At 44.5% G+C, this 15,832-nt stretch overlaps 1 protein-coding gene across 2 annotated transcripts in view; it reads left to right on the plus strand.

The window, feature by feature from the left end:
- Positions 1-15,305, plus strand: part of P4HTM (prolyl 4-hydroxylase, transmembrane) — a 31,294-nt gene extending 15,989 nt beyond the window's left edge. The window contains exons 3-10 of one of the 2 annotated variants that reach the window (XR_013983000.1): positions 868-1,058; positions 1,652-1,748; positions 6,803-6,965; positions 9,636-9,821; positions 10,535-10,625; positions 12,404-12,527; positions 12,949-14,080; positions 14,123-15,305. Coding sequence is in view for 1 of the 2 variants with exons in the window: in XM_080995823.1 (XP_080851949.1) it covers positions 868-1,058; positions 1,652-1,748; positions 6,803-6,965; positions 9,636-9,821; positions 10,535-10,625; positions 12,404-12,527; positions 12,949-13,166 (1,070 nt within the window). In the remaining variant the exon portion in view is untranslated. Of the gene's footprint in view, positions 1-867; positions 1,059-1,651; positions 1,749-6,802; positions 6,966-9,635; positions 9,822-10,534; positions 10,626-12,403; positions 12,528-12,948 lie in introns of both variants that reach the window. The other variant, XM_080995823.1, reaches the window with a different exon arrangement.
- Positions 15,306-15,832: the final 527 nt, after the last annotated feature.

Here is a 15,832-nt window from a genome sequence, read left to right on the forward strand (position 1 = left end):
TGAAGAGAGGGGCGTGTGGCCTGGGGGAAATCCCATGGGCTAGACAGGCAGGCCTGGTGGACCACCCTGGACCTGAGGATCCCCATCCCTGCATTATCAGTCAACATTTATTTGCAGTCAACGGACCATTAGAATGTTTTATAACATCTCTGGGTTTTATGACATCCTTGTGTTGAGACCCACCCACAGAGCACCCTGGGCAGGAGGCCTGCAGAGCGGGAACGCAACCCTCTTGGGACAAGGACAGTAGACTTTTGCCAGTGAACTGAAGGAGCAGCACACGCAGCAAGTGGAGACGTTGACAGCAGCCGCCTCCAGGGGCTCACTCTGTAGGGCAAGAGGCAGGAGAAGGAAGTTTGAGCCCCACCAGGAGAAGCAAATGTAGCTCCACTCACACGCTTGGTCAAAAGCAATTGTGTTAGGGGCAAGAGAGGTTGAGACTCCAAACCCACAGGCAGTATAATCACCACAGAGCACTGCCCTTCCCCATCGCCTCAAGCAGCCAGCAGTTGGACACATCATGGAGCAGTCATATTCTCCAGCCCAAAGCATAGATACCAGGAGGGGCTCTAGCCAGGTGGAACAGCTTTCATTTCATGTGCAGAGGTCCCAGGTACAAATCAGGGAAATAATCTTTAGGCAGGCATCCTCACTATGAATTGAAAACATTTTTGGTTTGACAAGCATATGGTTTAGTTCCCTGTGTCTGTTTTTAAATTTTTCATTGATTCTATCAAAGATGGTGGTTATATGTGTATTAGTTTCTTGTTAATATTTTTCCCTTGCAATGCGAAAATGTTAAGAAAGCTGCTTGTGTTTTTTGGTGTTCACCTTTTGATAAACAAATTCACTTTTCTCTCCTGGTAGAAATTCCAGACTTCCTGAGTGAGGATGAATGCAAGTTAATTATCCACTTGGCTCAGCTGAAAGGGCTACAGAAAAGTCAGATTCTGCCCACAGACGACTATGAGGAAGCAATCGAAATGATAGATATCAGCCAGATGGATATATTTAATCTACTGGACCACAACCAGGATGGACAGCTACAGCTCAAGGAGGTATTGAGAAGAGGATGGGTTGATATTCTTGATTCATAACGCCTAACATTTATTCTCCTTATTGGCAAACTCTTAACTGTCATATCATTGAATCCCAGCTTTTCAGCATCTGTTCTTGTTTGTTTGGGTTTCTTAGATGTGCTATTAACTTCTTGCTCCCGTCATTTTTTTGCCAGCTTTCTTGGTTTTCAGTTACTTTTCCAAGTTTTTGAATAATAAAGTTTGACAATTGTTAGAATATATAAAACTTATGCTTGCTTATATGTGGATCTTAAACCTTTAACAACATTTAATTAAACACAGCTGGATCGATTGCCAAATCAGGCCGAAAAAAATAATTATCTGTGCCCTTACCATTCTCCAGTATTTTATTGTCCTTCTGGAAGCCCACCGCATATGGCCAGTTGTAGTGCTAAACCATAGTATAAGTGCTATGGGAACAAGCATAGGCTTCCCCTGGACTTTCATCCACCCACCCTGCAACACAGTACACGTTCTCCGAAGTACAGTATTTGTGTGCGTGGATATACACTGGATTCAGTTTTACATTCTCACCCATGGTTGCCAAGAAAGCAAACTCTTTGCAATTTCAGGTACTGACACACACCCGTCTAGGAAACGGCAGGTGGATGACGCCTGAGAGTATCCGGGAGATGTACTCTGCCGTGAAAGCAGACCCAGATGGCAACGGTGAGATTAATGCTGCCTTCTGATAGACTGTGCATTGTAGCTGTCCTAATTGTTTCTTTGTTTTGTTGTGTATATTAAGGATGCTTAAATGCCCCAATGGATGTGTTGTGTATTTTAATGATGTGTTGATTGTATAGTTGTAGGCTGCTTAGAAGCTGTTTGGGCATCTAAGCGGTATATAATTTAATAAATGATTATAGGCAAGTGCAGATCGGGGCTTTGGTTTCTGCATGAAGGGGGATTCCGGGTCATTGGAATTGCGACCAAGAAGGCCCTGCTGCATCTTTCCACCCCGCCCCATAAAGGTAAAGGGACCCCTGACCATTAGGTCCAGTCGTGGCCGACTCTGGGGTTGCGGCGCTCATCTCGTTTTATTGGCCGAGGGAGCTGGCGTACAGCTTCTGGGTCATGTGGCCAGCAGGACTAAGCTGCTTCTGGCAAACCAGAGCAGCGCACGGAAACGCCGTTTACCTTCCCGCTGGAGCGGTACCTATTTATCTACTTGCACTTTGACGTGCTTTCGAGCTGCTAGGTGGGCAGGAGCAGGGACCGAGCAACGGGAGCTCACCCCGTCGCGGGGATTCGAACCGCCGACCTTCTGATGGGCAAGCCCTAGGCTCAGTGGTTTAACCCACAGCGCCACCCCGCCCCATAACACACCACAAATAGAAAGAAGCTTCATATGGAGGGAGAGAGGCACTGACTGAGGCAGGCTGGGCAAGGTATAAATTCAGCGGTAATGTGTACAGTGTGCGTACAAAATCATATATTTGTTTTGCTTCAATAGTAAAAGAGTTGCCTGGAGATGTAGTATGCTTCTCAGCATGCACTCCACCAGCACAGAAGGTCCACTCTTTTGAGACAGTGCCTTTTTGTCTGCTTCTTGCTGGGCAGTTGGAAGCAGAGGTCAATTTTCTCCATCAGATTTCCCTCCAGCCCCTCAGCTTTAGGCTAGTGGTTCGGTGGTTCCAGGAGCCTTCCAAGCATCCCGCTGGCCTCTTCAGACCTCCTGCAGCCCGGATGTGCGCTGCGATCTCTCCTGCTCTAATTAGAGTGCCTTCAAGTTGAACGCCTCTCCATTTCCTAATCAAATTAAGTCAGCGGGCAGAGTGCACCCACTTACTGCCAGGTTGCCTGATGATCTGCACGGCCCTGGAGAGGCTGCTTTGGAATGGGAAAGAGCACTTTGGTGAATGGAGGACGGGGCTCCAAATCCGGTGTGTAAGCCTTCGCCCTGGTGCCCTCTGGGCTTGTGACGTCTTTGGCAGAGACCAGGGAGGATGCACTGTTTGGTTTTTTCAGCACTGTAAACACCACTGAACTAAAGAGCTTCAATTAAGGTCTCGGTGCCCCGTCTAGGGTGTCCTCACTTTCTGAGGGCTGCTGTTTCCATTGTAAGCAACGTGGCAGCAAGAAAGCCAAGGGTCATAACCTGGATGTGGTGATAGATCATGGAAGGCTGAAGCTGATGATGGAATAGTGGGTAGAAAATGTGTGCGTGCACTGGAAATAAAGGATGATCATGGCTGTCCTAAGCTGACCTCTCCTCCCAAATCTATTCCCTTCGCTTAAGGGAATTAAGTGTAGACTAGGACTGTTGTTCTGTTGGTGTTTGTGTGTACATGGCAATTTGCTTAGAATTTAGCGACTAGAACAAAATTGGGGTTTATGTTTGTTTATAAAACCTTTAGCCTTTCTGGTGGGGAGGAGGCTGGAACAGAAACATGGAAGTGTCTGTAGGACTCCAGCGCTCAAGGGCAGTGCTTCTATAACCTACATTGCTGTCCCGTCATCTAAGCCTCTAATCATGTCCCTTTTCCTCCAAAATATCTATTGTGCCCCCAGTACTCCCTAGAGAGGCATATTTGTTTGCCCAGTACACAGAGAAAGCATTTGGGTGCTCCCTGTATATGATGCTCCCATTTATTATGCACATACAATGGTAGTTAGTTAGTTAGTCAGACTTGAAGCTTTCAGTGTTTCTCATTCATTGTTAGACTTGCCAGTTTCCTATTTTAGTTACTCATGTGTGCACAGCATTTGAGCCACCAATGCCAAACTTGCAGTACTGAAGTATAGGACCAACTCAAATATCTAGCTTATTATGCCGAGATACACACAAGTCTTGTGCCTGAGCACTCTGTCCTTGCAGAGTCCCTTCTTGCCTCCCTTCTTCGTGTACTGTGGTTGAACACACACACACACACACACACACACAGATTGATTAGCCATATTTTCCTATTATATCTGAACCAGGAAACGATGGTTACCAGGTTCAGAATAACCAGAAACTTAAGAACATCGGAAGAGCCTTCTGGATGACGTCAATGCCCCATCTGCGTCTTCCATCCTTGTTTGCACGGTGGCCAACCACATGTCTGTGGCAGCACTCTGCCTGCCCACTTGTGATTCCCAGCAGCTGACATTCAGAGGGATGCTGCCTCCGACTATGGAGGTAGAAACAGCCATTGTGGCTAGTAGCCTGGTTGGTTTATGATCCCGGTTTGTTTTGAGCCCTATAACCATAGTTCCTGGTTTGGATGCAATGGCTCATTATGGTTACTTAATCCAGGACGCGTTCAGTCACAGTGCACTGGGAAGGGAAAGGGGCAGCTCTAGCAGAGTGACTGAGGAAGCCACCTATGATGCTAGCCTCTGCTAGCTGGCTCTCTCACCTAGTCACCTTCTCCTGATGTGTCACAGACAGTGAGAAAACAGGCAAAGAGGCAAACCGTCAAGGCCATGCACTTCAGCAGGAGAGCACATGTCTCTCCTTATGTGACTCCTTATGTGACACTGGCAGCTTTTGCTTGAATGGACAACATGCAGTGGTGAGCCCCCTGCCTCCCCAATCCATTCTAAAGGGTCTCCCGTCCCCCAGAAGCACATTTGGGGAGTGTGTGAGAGGCTGCTGACCAGAAGGGGGAACGATTGAAAATTGCTTCTCTCCCTGTTTGGCTGACAGAAGCAATCAGTTACAGATAGGTAGCCGTGTTGGTCTGCCATAGTCAAAATAAGAAAAATCCTTCCAGTAGCACCTTTAAGACCAACTAAGTTAGTTCTTGGTATGAGCTTTCGTGTGCAAGCACACTTCTTCAGATACACTGAAACAGAAGTTGCCAGATCCTTCTATATAGTGAGAAGGTGGGGAGGGGTATTACTCAGAAGGGTGGTGGGAATGGGAGTTTGGCAGATAGCTGAGATGAGCCTGTTGACGACTCTTAACGACTGTAATAGGTCTTACAGGAAAAGAAGCAATCAGCTGAGCGATAATATTGGAAACTTTTAAGATCACCAGTCTCTCAAGGACCATCAAATAGATAGATAGATAGATAGATAGATAGATAGATAGATAGATAGACAGACAGACAGACAGACACACAGATAGGGTAAAAAATTCCTTTCGACCATGTGCCATTTTAAATTCAAGTATTGGTATACAGTTTTCCCAAATGAGTGTTTTGCCAGTTTTAAAATATATTTATGATACAATAATCTTTATTGTCATCGTCCCATACAGAACAACGAAATTGAAAAATCTACATAAGACATTCAAAAACCAACAAGCCTGCTATCCCAGCTATCCTAACCTGGTTAGCCCCCTAAAAACTCTGATACTCCATTTTTAAATACAATATACTCCCATACAGACTCCTTACAATGTGTTTAAAACCAAAATCGCATTTGGGTAGAAACTGTTTCTCAGGTGGCTAGTCCTAGTCTTTATAACCCTGTACCTTCTCCCAGAAGGCAGAAGCTGAAAGAGATCATTTTCAGAGGTACCACAAGCGAACATTGGAACAGGCAAACCTTTTCTTTTCTTCATATATTTTTCATGTCAGAAGCATGGCATAGTTCCATTACCTTGCGATACGCAATGGAGAGCCAGCATGGTTCAGTGCCTTATGTGTACGTCTTGGTGTCTTCGTGATTTTGGGAGCAGTCATAATGCAAATGATTCCTGGGCATGTACTGCTGATCTTCAGTTGTGTTTTCGGTCCCTCTGTGCTCACCTGTAGTATTTGTAACCTGGAAGCTGTGAACTAGGTGCCAGCCTCTTCATTTGGAAGGGCAGTCTTCTCCTTCGGTGGTCTTTCTGCAGTCAAGCAATGCCTAACTAAACTGCCATTCAGAACCTTCTAGACCTCTAGCTGGGAAATAGGCACTCTGGCTCCCTTCAGCTAAAAAGTCATGGTTGTGTTGTCACTTTCCAAGGGGAGGGGAAAGAGCCCTTCCACTCAGTTCTCTGCCGACTGCTGTGACAGCAGCAGTAGGAATCTTTTTCTTTGATGGGGTTTTGTCTTATTTCCCCCCTCAAGTTGTTGGCTTTAGTTTTTCACTTGGCTTTTTTCTTCTTCTGGTGTCATAACGTCTTTGCTAAGGCGTCTTTGCTAAGGCGTCTGGTGTCATAACGTCTTTGCTAAGTTTTCCCCCCAGTCAGAAATAGTTATTGCCCTCATGAGAGCTTCCCTGTGGCATCTGTGGTGCATCAGCTATCATTTAAAAGGTGCCATATGTGTGACACATATCCAAACTGGTATACTTTCCTCCTGCTAAAGGCAGAGCGGATTATGGTAGTGGTTGCTAGAAGGTTGGCTCTGATTTGGCGTCAACCGTTGCAGCATGTTGACAAATACCTGAATGCTCTGCAACATCATAATAATAATAATAATAATAATAATAATGTAATTTATTTATACCCCACCCTCCCCAGCCAAGACCGGGCTCAGGGCAGCTAACAACCAATAATAAAAACAAGTTGATTAAAATACAATTTAAAAAACAAGATAAAATACAACATTAAAACATTAAGATGCAGCCTCTTCACAGGAGGAGAAAGGAAAAAGAAAGAGGGGGAGAGAATCAACCTGATTCTAAGCCAAAGGCCAGGCAGAACAACTCTGTCTAAAAGGCCTTGTGGAAAGAAATCAGATCCCGCAGGGCCCTGGTCTCATGAGACAGAGCGTTCCACCAGGCCGGAGCCAGTGTTGAAAAGGTCCTGGCTCTGGTTGAGGCTAATCTAAGCCTGTGCTTTCTTCTCATTCTTCCGTTAGGTGTGCTGAGCTTGGAGGAGTTTAAGCAGCTGAACATTCGGGATTTCCACAAGTATATGGGCAGCCAAAAAGTGAAGATGAGTGACCTGGTGCGGAACAGCCAGCACACGTGGCTGTATCAAGGCGAGGGAGCCCACCACGTCATGCGCTCCATACAGCAAAGGTAAGAGGGACTCACAGATATTTAAAACAGAGAGAGGTTCGCCATTCCTTGCAGCCATACTTGGATCCCACTCAGTTTTATTATATTAGAGAGTTCTCAACTGATTAAAAAGCGTTTCTGTATTATGAATTGCCTGTTGTTGTTTTTCAGTTATCAATTAAAATTTAAACACGCATGGGCTCCTTTAAAGGTGCTAAAAGAATGTGTTCAGTTACAGATGGGTAGCCGTGTTGGTCTGCCATAGTTGAAATAAAAAAATTCCTACCTGTAGCACCTTAAAGACCAACTAAGTTAGTTCTTGGTATAAGCTTTCGTGTGCATGTGAAGAAGTGTGTATCTGAAGAAGTGTGCATGCACACGAAAGCTTATACCAAGAACTAACTTAGTTGGTCTTTAAGGTGCTACAGGTAGGAATTTTTTTATTTCAACTAAAAGAATGTGATTACTGAGAAGGGCATAGTAACTTGAAAATGCTCAGTTATACTTTGAAAAGGCTTTTTTAAAAAATCTCATTCCCTGACCACGTAACCACACGGTGATACAGCCAAAGTGAGGCAGTGAGGCAGCTCAGCGCCAAACTACTAGACGGTATGTTAAATGTGTATGTGCATTCAACAGGTCTTGTCTTTACTTTAAGATAAACCAATGTAGGAGGACGGTGGTGCACAGGAAAGGTTTTAACCCTTTCCTCCTGTGCTGCAGTTCCAGTGCAAATCTACCCCCACCCCTGCCCAGTAGGCATTTGCCCTGGGAAGAAAATTGGCACTAACACCAGTAGAACCCTCTTCCTACAGAACTGGGAGTGCAGTCCTAAGCATGTTTATGCTAAAGTAAGTCCCATTGACTTCATTGAGACTGCCTAGAAAGCCTCCTTAGGACTGGAACCTGAAAGCACCTGCTCCTTTTGGGTTTTTTTGGGTGTGGTTTTGTGTGTGTGTGTGTGTGTGTGTGTGTTTTGCAAAAAATGCTTAGATGATAGTGAAAGTGACTGTCCTTCCTGAGGTTAACTTCCATGCTTCTTTATATGTGAGGCAGGGTTTTCTGCATTCAAAAGAAAAATGCTTCTCTTCCATTTGATCATACAAGTGATCAAATCCGTTGTCAACTGGCAGTTCTTATAAAAAAGAATCTCAATTATGTTTTGTAAATAAACATTGAAAATATCTCTCTATGTATGTTTACACACACACACATACGCGCCACAGGAGGAGCAAATGTAAATATGATGATGATGGTTAATTCAATTTATATACAGTGGTACCTCGGGTTAAGTACTTAATTCGTTCTGGAGGTCCGTTCTTAACCTGAAACTGTTCTTAACCTGAAGGCCACTTTAGCTAATGGGGCCTCCTGCTGCCGCCGCGCCACCAGAGCACGATTTCTGTTCTCATCCTGAAGCAAAGTTCTTAACCTAAAGCACTATTTCTGGGTTAGCGGAGTCTGTAACCTGAAGCGTATGTAACCCAAGGTACCACTGTACTGCCCTTTATCACAAGATCCCAGGGCAGTGTCCAACATTAAGAACACATTTTTTGGAGCACAATAATAAGAACATAATAAAAAGCATAATTATATTCTATATCTTTGACTTAGATAGCTGCTGTGAATGTCAGTTGCTTACCATCTTGAACTTGTCGAGTAAAACATTTCTGTCCCTAGAGGTGTTCACATGTTACATTCAACAAGTGTATGATCTGTGTTGAGCTGTGCATTTGTACAGTTAGTAACATTCAACACGTATACAGTCTGTACTTAAGTGCACAGTGACAGCTGTACAAACCCACAAGCACGCACTCTTACATGTGTAGAGACAGCTTATACCTACGTTCAGTGTAATGTGTGAACAGGTACCCTATCCCAGGACAAAGGGGATGACAGTGGCATGTGGGGACATTGGTTTAGTAGCAAGTATAGTTTTTTTTTTTTTTTTTAAATATTTATTGGGGTTTACAATAAAAAATAAATATAATAAACAGTATAACATATATCTTAACATAATTTCACATTTTCTTTGGACTTCCTCACATCTCCCGCTCCCACTTTCATCGTTGTAACTTTTTGCCAGCAATTTATTATCTTATTTACATTCTTATGTCCCATCTGTATATTTATAATCTTATAATTCTCAAAAGGGTTTATATTTTCTCAATCTCACTTATTATCTTAAATTATCTAATTTGGTGGTGCTCAATTATTTATGATCTAGCATCCTGCTTAACATTCACTCAAATTACAATGTTTTTGTAAATAATTCTTAAATTTCTTCCAGTCCTCCTCCATCTTCTCTTCTCCCAGGTCGCGAATTCTGCCGGTCATCTCGGCCAGTTCCATATAGTCTATCAGTTGCATCTGCCATTCTTCCAGTGTGGGTAGATCTTGAGCTTTCCAGTGCTTTGCAAGTAGTATCCTTGCTGCTGTTGTTGCATACATAAAAAATGTCCAGTCCTTCTTTACCACCCCTTGGCCGACAATACCCAAAAGAAAGGCCTCTGGTTTCTTTGTGAAGGTATACTTAAGTACCTTTTTCAGTTCATTATAAATCATTTCCCAGAACGCCTTCACTTTAGGGCAGGTCCACCAGAGGTGGAAGAATGTTCCTTCACTCTCTTTACATAGTAGCAAGTATAGTTTAATAGTTCAACGGGCATGTCTCTGCTTCTCCTCCTTTAGGGTGATTCACTTAACCCGTCTGCCTTCTGAGATTGTGGAGCACAGTGAACCCCTGCAGGTAGTGCGATACGACCAAGGCGGGCACTACCATGCCCACATGGACAGTGGACCGGTGTTCCCTGAGACTGCCTGCAGTCACACCAAACTGATTGCCAATGAAACTGCTCCATTCGAGACCTCGTGCCGGTTAGTCTAGAGCCTGAAGAGGAAACTAACCGTCTGTAATCTGTTCTTTCCCTGTTACTCCATGTTTTGTTCTGAAACAGAGACTCCGTCATGTTTTTAGGGACATAAACATTCAAGTGCAAATCAGCTGGCCTCACTTAACCATGGAGAGGTCAAAGAACACAGCATGCATGTGTGCTTTCCAGTTATAAGTTAGTGAAGAGGAATGCTCAGTCAGCTATTCCTCCAGAACATCATGCTTCTCTATGTGGAGGCTTTTTATGCACCTGAAGACTGTTGGCAATAGGCAGGGGCAAAATTTCTCTGAGTCCTACTCTGCCTGTGACATTATTATTTGAGTCTATAGCTATAACCATGGTTCTGCTCTAAACCTGAGGTTTGTTTTTCTGTAACCTCCCTTGCTTTGCTGTTTGATTTATACATTTGCTCAGGTTGGGGGCACAGAACAGAGCATGTTTTTACTTTCTGACCTGTGAGTTGGCCCGAGAAACTGATGTAGGAATTATAGGATATCAGTCCCACTGAATTCATATAGGATTGCAGCCTAGGTCACAAAAATGGGGGTTAACCTGTGAGTAGATGGGCACGAAATCGTAACTTCCAAGTAGATGTGCATAGTATTTTACTGTTGCATTGCAAACCTGAAGGGGAGGGCTAAGCAATTTCAATAACTTTGGAGCCTAACCTGTGCTAATGGCCCCTGCCTTTCACAGCTACGTGACAGTTCTGTTCTACCTAAATAACGTGACCGGAGGAGGAGAGACCACTTTTCCGATAGCTGACAATAGGACCTATGAAGAGCTGGTAAGGTCCTTCTTCGTGGCCTGTTTTTCTTGGAAAACTCCATTTTCTTTGAGTACTTGTGTTAAACATGAACACCTGGTAGATGGCTGAGAAACCGTAATTTTCCGTGTATAAGACGCCCCCATGTAAAAAAACTCCCCCTATTTTGTGGGACTCAAATTTAAGGAAGTGGGGGGAGATGGAGAGTGGTTGAGCTTTTTGGGGGGAGGATTGCCCAGTTGCCGCAGCGTCAGCCAATCAACACCAGCTCTTGATGCAGCAACCAATACCATGCCCAATAGTCGCTGACAGCCACAGCAGCAACCAATCAAACATCCACCCTATGCACTACCCATGTATAAGACGACCCCCACTTTTTAGCATCATTTTAAAAGAAAAAAACCTAGTCATACATGGAAAAGTATGGTAATCTGCAGACCTTTAGTTAGTGAATGTGTTACAGGGGCATCTTCTGCTGTTGCCCCTGTTTTTTGCAATGCTCTCCCTGATACCATATAGGAAACACCAGCAGTTACCTGCTTCAGACATCTTTTAAAGATGTTTCCCCACTCCCGGGTTCCCCTGTTCGTTAAATTGGATCCTGTCTTTTTGATACTACAATGCTTGTTGCACTTTTGCTGCTGTTTTAATGGTTTTATGGTATATTTTTAGCATTGCCCATAGATAAAGATCAGAGCTTTCCAAACTGTGTGTCGTGACACGTTAGTGTGTCGGCTGCAGTGTGTAGGCATGTCGCATAAACGCTCCCTACGCTCATTCCAGGGCTGGAAAGGGGTTAGTTTAACCTCCGGTTTGCTATTAAAACTGAATTACTGTGTCGCAAAGTGATGTAAAACTGAATTACTGTGTTGTGAAATGACGCATGTCTGAAAAGTGTGTCACTAACATGAACAGTTTGGAAAGCTCTGCTATTAGATATGGGGCACCTTTTTAGTTAGTTCAAGATTATTGGAAGTGTTTAGTCTGATAGGGGAAGTCCAAGGATGGCTCCAGGTGTCTCAGTTCATGGCACAATCATTGTGCTGTACTAATATGTTGTAGGTGGGTGGGGATCCAGATGGTTTTATTCAAGATAACACCCCGTTACAAGGAAATCCCTTCCTCTCAGCATTCCGTTAACAACATTTTGTTTCTAGAAATATTGCAGCTTATTACATGGCATATGGTTTCATGAATGTACTGGCTATTTTGTGCTACGGATTTTGGATGTGCAAAACAAATCCTTGCTCCACCCTCCTCCCCACCAGTCCATGTTATTTTCTGAACTCCTAAAAGATTCCCACCCCTTTTTTTATTCTCTAGACGTTGAGGTTAATGCTCCCTTACGATACCATGCAAACATGAGAGCACTGAAGTGGCGCTTCAACTGCTGAACACCACCAAGCACTGTGTCTTAGCACTGTGAATTTTATACACACTCTTTTTAAGGCCAGGTGCTTTATTTCTTATTTCACCTGCAATGCACACCTCCCCATTAATTTCAGTGGAACATACTTCAAAATATATGTACTTGAGCGTGACAGGTGAAGTATGCAAACATCCTATAGCTATAAAATGTACCATATGGTTTGTTTCATTTCTGAGGTTGTTGTTTTTTTAAATCCCACCTCTCCTTAAAATCAAGACGGCTTGAAAAAATATGGAGCTGTTCTATGTAAATGGGAACATATGTAATGCTAGTATAGGAGGTTCTGTGCCTTGATTTATTTATTTGTGGTTGATTTGTTAAGTTCCTGGCACGGAGCACAATAAGGATTATTTCCCTTTTTCTCTTCCAGTCTCTCATCCAGAATGATATTGACCTACGTGACACTCGTAAACACTGTGATAAGGGAAACCTACGTGTAAAACCCCTGCAAGGCACTGCTGTTTTCTGGTACAACTACCTGTCAGATGGAGAAGGTAATATGTCCTCTCGTGGCAATCGTCTGCCAGGATGTCTGAGCTGCATTGCCCAGTGTGGTGTAGTGGTTAAGAGCGGTGGACTCGTAATCTGGTGAACCGGGTTCGCTTCCCCGCTCCTCCACCTGCAGCTGCTGGGTGACCTTGGGCCAGTCACCCTTCTCTGAAGTCTCTCAGCCTCACTCACCTCACAGAGTGTTTGTTGTGGGGAAGGAAGGGAAAGGAGAATGTTAGCCACTTTGAGACTCCTTGGGGTAGTGATAAAGCGAGATATCAAATCCAAACTCTTCTCTTCTTCTTCTTCTTCATGCCGATTTGCCAGCCAAGGGTCAATAATTGGAGGAATCCCAGGGGTTGAGCTGTTGTCGTGTGAAACCTGGCTTCTCTCAGGAGTGGTTCATGGGTTCTTATTTCCTTGCAGGCTGGGTTGGCGACCTAGATGAATATTCTTTGCACGGAGGCTGCTTGGTCACTGAAGGAACCAAGTGGATTGCCAACAACTGGATCAACGTTGATCCCAACAAGAGGCGACAGCTCCAGTTCCAAGAGGAGATGGCTCGATATACAAACAGTGCGGACGAGGACCAAAGCGAATGGACTGTGGACAAATCCTACAGCAACGTACATGTGGAGCTGTAGTGCTTGGAGATGCCTTTTCGTGGACTTGGACGAAACTTTTTTGCACTAGCCATTTTCAGCCCTCTTTCTCCCACTTCCCCCCCATCCCCGCATATCTCAGCAGAGATTGCTAGCTGCGCTCCAGCCTAGACTGGAGAAAACAAGGGACTGGATAGGGAGGTATGGTCTGGAATGCACTGTGAAAGAGAACTGGTGAGGCAGGAGAAGTGACCGTGGCTGGGTTGTTAGGGTGCAGTTCTCACTTGCGTCTTTTTTTTAATGTCTGGCTTTGGTTCTAGGTCTCTGAGCGAGCCTTCCCCATGGCATGTGCAGTCAGTCAGCCTCCAAGTTTGTTGCTCTTCTTCATCCTGAGCCATTACCCCCTGTGGCCCCTTCCCACCTGCTGTCACAAGCTCTCCTCGTAAAGCAGATCTTCCTGGCCCCTTCCCACCTGCTGTCACAAGATCTCCTCGTAAAGCAGCAAAACTGATCTCAGAAAGTGTCTCTTCTCATTCCAGGTGGTTCTCTAGGGGGCAAAGCTGTCGCTCCTAGCACTCACAGGCACAGGTCATCATAAGTACATAATAATAGGTAAACGTTATGTAAGGGGGTCTTGAGCAGCTGTATGTAAAGGAAGTTTCAGGATTGAAGGTGCTGGAGTCATTCCGGATGATTTCTAATGCTCATCATGGAGAATTTTTCTCAGGGTCAGACTCGGTTCTGAATAAGGACATGGTTCTGAAATATTTATTGTGTTGATTATCGGGGGGGGGGGGAGTGTTCAAGTGTGCAATAGCAGCTGGTGTGCTGTGTTTGTTGAGTTTTTCATTTCAGTAACTTGATTTGTGTGCTCAGTTGGGTTTTTCCCCTCTGTGAGTCTGTTTGGAAGGAGTTCTCTCCCAGCCCCAGACATGTACCACTCCATTTAGTGTCTGGTTTGGGCCAACAGCATACTCACATCATGTTCCTTCTTGCAGATGGATATATACAATCATGAACGTAAGAAGATTCCTGTTGGATCAAACTAAAGGCCCCTGTGTACCAGAAGCCTGCTTTCCACAGTGGCCAATCAGATTCCTCTGAAAAGCGGGACATGAAACTGATGGTCCTTTTCCATTGTTGCTGCTTAAGAGACAGTAGAGACGCGGGTGGCGCTGTGGTCTAAACCACTGAGCCTCTTGGGCTTGCCAATCCGAAGGTCAGCGGTTTGAATCCCCGCAACGGGGTGAGCTCTTATTGCTCTGTCCCAGCTCCTGCCAACTTAGCAGTTCAAAAGCATGCCCAGTGCAAGTAGATAAATAGGTACCGCTGCAGCGGGAGGGTAAACGGCGTTTCCGTGTGCTCTGGTTTCCGTCATGGTGTTCCAATGTGCCAGAAGCAGTTTAGTCCTGCTGGCCACATGACCCAGAAAGCTGTCTGTGGACAAACGCCAGAAAGTGAGATGAGCGCCATAACCCCATAGTCGCCTTTGGACTTAACTATCCAGGGGTATTTCACCTTAACCTTTTTGCTCAGGAGACACATGGCATCTGAACATGGAGAGCGGGATTCAGCTAATGAGTCCCATCAAGGGAAGCCCTGTGCAAGGACTGCCGCTTTGCACCCTCTGAAATTAGTTCTGGGGGAATTGGGAGAACCCCTGGAACAGCATGCGGAGGGAGAAAAGGAGGGATTATTCCACAAGGCAACCCAAAATTCTTGCCTTGATGGAGTAATCACCTAAGTGCAATGTTGAATTCCTCCCTTAGCTTTCATATAGCCATCATGGGTAGTTGTTGATTGCCTTATCCTGCATGAATTTGTCTAATCCCCTTATAAAACTATCTAAACCAGTGGCCATCATCTTGAATGCCATAAATGTATTATTCATTGTGTCCAGAAGTACTTCCCTTCAGTTTGTCCAGAATCTCTTCTGCACCATGCATAATTTTACAAACCTCTTTCATGTTTCCCCTTACTCAATTCCCTGCTCCCCAAACTAAAAAAAACAAAACCCAAGCAACACTCCTTTTCTGTACCTGTTCCAGCTCTACAATATCTTTTTTGAGATGAGGCTAATCAGAGAGGCTTTCCCCCTGTAATTGAACTTGAAGCGTGAGCCAGAGTTGGCCCTTTTCCCTTCTGTGTTGGCCTGAGGATATATTTCTTTCTAATAGGTGTCTGTAATAAAAAGGAAGTGGTGTTGGAAAAGGAGATGAATTGGAAAGGTACAGTGGAGCTTCAGTAAGATACAGAGAAGGTTCCTGTAGCATTCAATGAGACCACAGGAAGCTTGCAACTGTAGACAAACACTTTCATCGCTGTTAGGAAAGCTGGGATTAATTGCGTGGCGTTTTTAATATATAATTGAAAGATAATTTACAAAGATAATTTACAGTTACAAAATCCCTCACTGTTCAACATCTTGACATAATGCAAAATGCAGGGTTTGGTTGTAGCCATCACTGTAGAGGCTTTGGCCTTGCAGCTCATAATTTGTAATAAGTTGTATCCTTTAGGAAAGCTATCCACATTTAACCCAAAATGTATGGATCTATCTGCCATGTAGCTCTCAGTGCTGGTGTTGGAAATCCCAGACTGGCTGCTCCATCCTGATGAGCAAATATATAATTGTCTCATCCCCCCGCCCGCACAAATATTTTTATTTTGACATGATTGTTTCCTCCTGATGCCTTGAGGTTCTGAAG

The sequence above is a fragment of the Podarcis pityusensis genome, assembly GCF_964106645.2.
Source record: "Podarcis pityusensis genome assembly, chromosome: 2".
Lineage (NCBI taxonomy): Eukaryota > Metazoa > Chordata > Lepidosauria > Squamata > Lacertidae > Podarcis > Podarcis pityusensis.